Source organism: Cetorhinus maximus, chromosome 33, assembly GCF_964194155.1.
Source record: "Cetorhinus maximus chromosome 33, sCetMax3.hap1.1, whole genome shotgun sequence".
Taxonomy (NCBI): domain Eukaryota; kingdom Metazoa; phylum Chordata; class Chondrichthyes; order Lamniformes; family Cetorhinidae; genus Cetorhinus; species Cetorhinus maximus.
In genome coordinates, this window is record NC_135911.1 from 11,376,692 (window position 1) to 11,384,976 (window position 8,285).

Sequence of the window (8,285 nt, forward strand, 5' to 3'; positions counted from 1 at the left end):
GTAAATGTGTGTATTTGTGTGTGTGTGACAGTGTGTAAGTGTATGTATTGTGAGTGGGTGTGTCTCAGAGTGTGTATGTGTGTGTGACTGTGTGTGCGTGTGTGTGTGTTAATTTATGTGTGAGTGTGACTGTGTGTGTTTGTCTGTGTGTAAGTGTGTGTATTTGCACGTGTGTGTGACTGCGTGCATGTGTGTGTGTAGTTTGTGTTTGTGTCTTTGTGTGTATGTGTGTACTTATCTGTGTGTGTGACTGTGTGTGTGTGTGACTGTGTGTAAGTGTGAGTATTTGTGCGTATGTGATTGCGTGCCTGTGCGTAAGTGTGTGTGTGTGTGTGTGTTTGTGTGTGACTGTGGGTGTGTGGGTGACTGTGGGTGTGTGTGTGACTGTGGGTGTGTGCGTATTTGTGTGCCTGTGCGTATTTGTGTGTCTGTGCGTTTTTGTGTGTCTGTGCATATTTGTGTGACTGTGTGTATTTGTGTGACTGTGTACATGTGTGTGTGTGTAGATATGTGTAAGTATGTGTGTGATTTTGTAAGTGTGTGTATTTGTGTGTGTGTGATTGTGTGTAAGCGTGTGTGTGTGTGTGACTGCGTAAGTGTGTGTGTGTTTGTGTGTGATTGTGTGTAAGTGTGTGTGTGTGACTGTGGGTGCGTGGGTGCAATCAGATGATGAACCTCACTCTCTGTATTTTTCTTTACTCAGCTGCTGCTCCTGCGAATGTGAAGATCATTAACGGCCAGAATTGTTATCCTCACTCTATGCCCTGGCAGGTTTTTCTGACCTATAATGGGAATCGCTGGTGTGGGGGCTCCCTGATAAACCACCAGTGGATAGTGTCAGCTGCTCATTGTTACCAACCGTAAGTCCAGAGATTATCTCAGCAACAAGCAAACATAAAAACATACACAAACATACAAACATACACAAACATACAAATGTCCACAAACATACATACAAACATACACAAACATACATAAACATACAGACACTCACAAACATACATACAAACATACATAAACATACAAACACTCACAAACCTACATACATACACATGCATACAGTCACAACCATACACAAGCATCCATACATGCAAACATACCCAAACATACAAATGTCCACAAATATACATACAAACATACTCAAACATGCATACAAGCATGCACAAACATACATACAAAAACACACGAATACACACAAACATACATACAAGCATACACAAACATACGAACACTCACAAACACACACAAACACACACAAACATACAAACATAGACAAACATACATACAAACATATACAATCATACACAGATCAACACTGAATGATACAGAGACAAAAACATGAACATACAGATGTCCAAGCATACAATCTTACAGCGCACACATATAAACAATGATGGAGTAATAAGGGTTCTCTTGCAGACATTTCTCATACTTTCTGTATCACAATATGTGCACTCACCCTCCAAAAACGCTATATAGAAACTTCATCATCCCCCAAAAACCTCCAAAAAAAGGCAAAACTCCCGATGACTAATGCCCGGGTAGTGAGGGGGCAGTTTGACACTGGCCTCCTCTACATTCTTTTCTTATTCTTGTTGGCAAGAAGGATCCAAAATTAATGATTAAAACAGGGGTCAAAGTGAAAGGAAGGAGCAAGCCAAAGAGGAGCAGCAGATACAAAACACGGGCTTCAGCCTCAGCTGGAGGATTGTGTCCAGCTCTGGGCACCACACTTTAGCAAGGATGTGAAGGCATTAGAGAGAGAGCAGTAAGGATTCATGAGAATGGATCCAGGGATGAGGAACTTCAGTTAATGTGGAGAGAGTGGAGGAGCTGGGACTGTTCTCCTTGGGGGATATGTATGCTTGTATGTATGTTTGTGTATGATTGTATGTATGTTTGTGTATGTTTGTATGTTTGTGTATGTTTGTATGTTTGTGTATGTTTGTATGTATGTCTCTCCGTGGAGAAGAGAAGGTCGAGAGGAGATTTGATAGAGGGGTTCAAAATCACGAGGCTTCTGGACTGGGTAGAGAGGGAGAAACCGTTCCCATTGGGGGGAAGGATCGAGAACCAGAGGGACACAGATTTAAGGGGATTAGTAAAAGAAGCAACGGAGACATGAGGAGAAACTTTTTCACCCTGCGAGTGGCTAGGATCTGGAATGCACTGCCCGAGAGTTTGAGGGAGGGAGGTTCAATCGAGGCTTTCGAAAGGGAATCAGGTTGTTATCCGAAGGGGAAACATTTGCAGGGTTACGGGGAAAGGACAGGGGGGATGGGTTTAGGTGAGTTGCTCTTTCAGAGAGCAGACAGGGACACGACGGGCTGAATGGCCTCCAGCTGCGCGATAACCATTCGGCGGCTTCCGGGAAACAGGAAGTGGGGAAATGACAGTGTTGAGCACTTCTCCTCTGATTGCCCAGGGCCAGCATCCTCGTGGCGCATCTGGGCGAACACGACCTCTCTCACCCCGAGGGGACGGAGCAGCGAATCCAAGTGGCCTCGGCCATCGTGCACCCCAGGTTCGACCACATGAACTTCAACAACGACATAATGCTGCTCAAACTCGCCTGGCCCGCCAAATTCGACCGGTACGTCAGGCCCATCCCTCTGCCCAGCCAGTGTGCCACAGCCGGGACTGGATGCATCACCTCTGGCTGGGGGAATCTCGTGATTAACGGAGGTAAGGAGGGCCGGGGTGGTGAGGGGTTGGTGGAGGGGGGAGTGGGAAGGCGAGTTGGGGTTGGGGGCTGTTGGTTAGAACCTGAATGAATACTGCGCTGGTTTGAGGGGATGGTGGGTGGGAGGGCAGTGGGGGTTGTTGGAATGTGCGATCAAGCAATAATACTTCACTTTCCAGGCATAACTGAAATGTAGACATCACTGCTCCCTGGAGACCTGTCCCAGCTTTGGAGACAATTGCAGAGATTTACTAGAAATGTGCCGGCTCTTTGAAGGATCTATCTAATGAGTCCCCACTCTCCCCCTGCTCTTTCCCACATAGCCCTATAATTTCCCTCCCTTCAAGTATTTCTCCAATTCCCCCTTTGGAAAGTTCCTATTGAATCTGCTTCCACCGCCCTTTCAGGCAGCGCCTTCCAGATCACAACAACTCGCTGTGTCAAAAAAAATAATTCTCCTCATCTCCCCCTCTGGTTCTTTTCCCGATTCTCTTCAATCTGTGTCCCTCTGGTTACCGACCCTCCTGCCGCTGGAAACACTTTCTCCTGATTGACTCTATCCAGAGCACTCATGATTTTGAACATCTCAATTCAATCTCCCCCTTAACCTTCTCTGCTCTAAGGAGAACAATCCCAGCTTCTCCAGTCTCTCCACATTTGTCCCAAAACCTGTGCTCACAGCCCAACACCCAGAACCAATTAAGCTTGATTTTAGCAACAACACCTTTGTTTTTAAATCCCTCCATGGCTTTTCCCTCCCTATCTTTGTAATCTCCTCCAGCCCCTACAACCATCCTGATCTCTGTAACCTCCTCCATGCCTACAACCCTATCTCTGTAATCGCCTCCAGCCCCTACAACACCATCTCTGTTACCTCCTCAAGCCCCTACAACCATCCTGATCTCTGTAACCTCCTCCAGCACCTACCACACTCCCTATCACCGTAACCTCCTCCAACCCCAACAACCCTCCCTATCTCTGTAATCTCCTCCAGCCCCTACCACCCTCCCTATCTCTGTAACCTCCTCCAGCCACTACATCCCCATTTCAATAACCTCCTCAAGCCCCTACAACCCTACCTATTTCTGTAACCTCCTCCAGCCCCTACCACACTCCCTATATCCGTAGCCTCCTCCAGCCGCTACAACCCTCCCAACAACACCTTTGTTTTTGAATCCCTCCATGGCTTTTCCCTCCCTATCTTTGTAACCTCCTCCAGCCCTTACAACCATCCTGATCTTTTGTAACCTCCTCCAGGCCCTACCACACTCCCTATCTCTGTAACCTCCTCCAGCCCCATCAACCCTCCCTATCTCTGTAACCTCCTCCAGCCCCTACCACCCTCCCTATCTCTGTAACCTCCTCCAGCCACTACATCCGCATTTCTGTAACCTCCTCCAGCCCGTACAATCCTCCCTATTTCTGTAACCTCCTCCAGCCCCTACAACCCTCCCTATCTCTGTAACCTCCTCCAGCCCCTACAACCCTCCCTATCTCTGCAACCTCCTCCAGCCCCTACAACTTTCTCTTTCTCTGTAACCTCCTCCAGCCCCTACAACCCTCCCTATCTGTGTAACCTCCTCCAACCCCTACAACCCTCCCTATCCCTGTAACCTCCTCCAGCCCCTACAACCCTCCATTTCTCTGTAACCTCCTCCAACCCCTACAACCCTCCCTTTCTCTGTAACCTCCTCCAACCCCAAAAATCCGCCGAGATCTCTGCTCTCCTCCAATTCCGCCTTCTTGAGCATCCCCCGATTCCCATCGCTCCACCATTGGCGGCCGTGCCTTCAGCTGCCTGGGGGCCCTAATCTCTGGAATTCCCTCCCTAAACCTCTCCGCCTCTCTCTCGTTCTCCCCCTTTAAAATACTCCTTAAAACGGACCCCTTCAACTGAGCTTTGGGTCATCTGTCCCTAATATCTCCTTCTGTAGCCCGATGCCAAATTTAGCTTGTTCATGCTCTTATGAAGCAGCTTGGGATGTTTTATAAAGTTAACAGTTCTATATAAATTCAAGTATGCTGTTGTTATTAAGGTGGTGTTAATAGCAGTCTACACATGGGCACAATGAGTTATTCTGCTGCTGATTAAGTTGGCCTGTCCCTTTAACAGGGCAACATCTCATTGATCGAAATGCTGAGCTCATTCAGAGTTCAATTGCCGATTGGCAAATGCCTGTCAATTTAATCCCTTCTACCTCAAGGGATGTTCCACTGCCAATTGCACATTGTCACCTCTCTAGACGGCCACCAGTGTTTCATATTGAGCTCTCCTTCTCCTGGCCACGAGGTTCTTCACCATCCTGACTACAGTAACCCAACATCTCTTTGTGTCTTGGCGAGCAGACCTGGATTCAATGCCCAGTGTATGCTTTAACCAGAGCTCTGTACACAACACTCAGTAAGCAAGACTATTGATTAAGTCGCTTGCAATTGGGGGGAGGAGAGTCACGTTTGGATCGGACTGTGCTGACTCATTTCTTTCCCCTTCAGTACAATATCCCGAAGTCCTACAGTGCCTGAATCAGCCCATCCTGCCTGATGCTGATTGCCGCAAAGCTTATCCACCCTACTTCACGGACAACATGTTCTGCTCAGGATACTGGGAGGGAGGTCAGAGCACATGCCAGGTAAGAGTGGCCCGACAGGGTGAGACCGAATGCATCAAACCATGAGCAATAGGAAGTGTCTCAAGCTGAGAGACAGAGGTTACCTCTACCTGAGGGATCGGGAATGTCTGAATTTGAGGGTGCGTAGAAGCAGAAGGAGGCTATTTCGCCCTTTTATCCTTCTGACAGTAAAGCACTCCCTCAGTATGACCCTCTGACAGTGCAGCACTCCTTCAGTACTGACCCTCCGACAGTGCAGCGCTCACTCGGTAATGACCCTCCGACAGTGCAGCACTCCCTCAGTGCTGACCCTCCGACAGTGCAGCGCTCCCTAAGCACTGAGCCTTGTCCTTTGGGGCTCTGGACTGGTACTCAGACCCGTAACCTCCTGATTGTGCGGACAGAGTACCACCCAGCGAGCTCGGGTCCCACACCTGGATCCCGGGGGAGCTACGGATGACCATCCGATTATCACTTTGTCTATCTCACTCCGAATTACACTCCATGTCTTTTTTGCTGCAGGGAGACTCAGGGGGACCTGTGGTCTGTAATGGCGAGCTACAAGGCATTACTTCCTGGGGATACGACTGTGCTATGGAGGATCATCCCAGCGTCTTTGTGAAAGTTTGTAACTACAACAACTGGATCCAAAGGGTCATGGCTGAAAACTGAGCGGAGAATCCTAACCCTGAAACTACCTGCAATGAGGGAAAGGAAAATGTTGCAAGTTCCCAATAAAGATTGATTGTCAAGTTGTGTTGCATTTGGATTCTTTTTTTGCTACATCTCTTTTGGAACGTGCAGAATCCCACATACATCCCCTCGCTGCCTCCAGACTGTAACTATTCCAACATTCCTCTCGGCAATCTGCCTTCCTCACAGGGATGTCAGAAATAGGAGCAGGAGGAGGCCATTCCGCCCCTCGAGCCTCCCTCCCCCATTCTATACGATCATGGCTGATACTCGACCTCGACTCCGCTTTCTCTCCTTATCGCTTAGCGCCCAAAAATCTATCCATCTCTGTCTTGAATGGATTCAGCGATGGAGCATCCACAGCTCTCTGGGGGAGAGAATTCCAAAGATTTCTCCTTCCGTAAACTTAAACACATCCAAAAATCTGCTGTCCCCGTGTCTTAACACACACAAAGTCTCGTGTACCCAGCAGACCCTGTTGCTCGCTGATCTACATTGGCTCCTGGTCGGGCAACACATCGATTTTATAATCCCCATCCTGCTTTTCAAATCCTTCCATGGCCTCCTCACCTCCTCCCTATCTCTGAACCTTCCTCCAGCCCCTACAACCCTCCCTATCTCTGAAACCTCCTCCAGCACCTACAACCCTCCCTAACTCTGTAATAACCTCCAACCCATAAAACCCTCGTTATATCTGTAACCTCCTCAAGCCCCTACAACTCTCCCAATCTCTGTAACATCCTCCAGACCCCTACAAACAACCCTATCTATATAACAACCCCCAGACTCCAAAAGCCCTCCCTATCTCTGTAACCTACTCCAGCACCTACAACTCTTCCTAACTCTGTAACCTCCTCAAGCACCTACCACCCTCCCTATCTCTGTAACCACCTCGAGCACCTACAGCCCTCCCCATCTCTGTAACCTACTCCAGCCCCTAAAACAATCCCTATCTCTGTAACCTCCTCCAACACCTACAACACTCACTAACATCCAAATTCCACCCGCCCCTAAAACGCAACCTATCTCTATAACCTCCTCCAGCCCCTACAACACTCTCCATCTGTAAACTCCTCCAGCCCCTACAACACTCCCTATCTCCGTAAACACCTCCAGACCCTAAAACCCTCCCTATCTCTGTAACCTCCTCCAGCACCTACAACCATCCCTATCACTCCAACCTCCTCGAGGCCCAACAAAATTCCCCATCTTTGTAAGCTCCTCCATCCCCTACAACCCGCCCCATCTCTGTAACCTCCTCCAGCCCCTACAACCCTCCCTATTTCTGTAACCTCCTCCAGCACCTACAACCCTCCCTATGTCAACAACTTACTCCTGCACCTACAACCCTACCTATCTCTATAACCTCCTCCAACCCTACAACCCTCCCCATCTCTGTGACTTCCTCCAGCCCCTACAATCCTCACTATCTCTGTAACTTCCTGCAGCCCCTACAACACTTCCTATCTCTGTAACCTCCTCCAGCCCCTACAACCCTCCCTATCTCTGTAACCTCCTTGAGCACCAACAAAACTCCCCACCTCTGTGAACTCCTCCAGACCCTACAACCCTCCCCAGCCCTGTAACCTCCTCCATCCCCTACAACCCTCCCTATCTCTGTAATCTCCTCCAGCCCCTACAATACTCCCCGTTTCCCCAGTACTGGTGCCAGACCCCATGAATAGAAACCCAATTCTCCCACGCAAATCTTACAGCCACACAGACATACAAACACACTGACATAAGTACAATCAGAATAAACTTCTCCAGCCCTTACAACATTCCCTGTCTCTGTAAACTCCTCCAACCTCTACAACACTCCCTATCTCTGTAAACTCCTCCAGCCCCTACAACACTCTCCATCTGTAACCTCCTCAACCCCTACAAAACTCCCTATCTCTGTAACCTCCACCCGACACTAAAACACTCCATATCTCTGTAAACTCCTGCAGCCGCTACAACCCTCCCTATCTCTGTAACCTCATCCAGCACCTACAAACCTCACTATCTCTTCAACCTCCTCCAGCCCCTACAACACTCCCCATCTCTGTAACCTCCTCGAACACCCACAACCATCCCTATCTCTGTTACTTCCTCCAGCACCTGCAACCCTCCCTATCTCTGTAACATCCTCCAGCCCCTACAACCATCCCCATCTCTGTAACCTCCTCCAGCAGCTCAAGCCTCCCCATCACTGTGAACACCTCCAGTCCCTACAACCCTCCCAATCTCTGTGACCTCCTCTAGTCCCTACAACCCTCCCTATCGCTGTAACCTCCTCCAGCCCCTACAACCTGCCT

At 48.9% G+C, this 8,285-nt stretch overlaps 1 protein-coding gene across 1 annotated transcript; it reads left to right on the forward strand.

Annotated features, from left to right (window-relative positions):
• Positions 1-666: 666 nt before the first annotated feature.
• LOC144671524 (trypsin-like) lies at positions 667-6,029 on the forward strand. The gene is made up of 4 exons (XM_078533479.1): positions 667-860; positions 2,426-2,685; positions 5,177-5,313; positions 5,815-6,029. The coding sequence occupies exons 1-4, from the start codon at positions 667-669 to the stop codon at positions 5,962-5,964; spliced, it is 741 nt and encodes a 246-aa protein (XP_078389605.1). The 3' UTR covers positions 5,965-6,029.
• Positions 6,030-8,285: the final 2,256 nt, after the last annotated feature.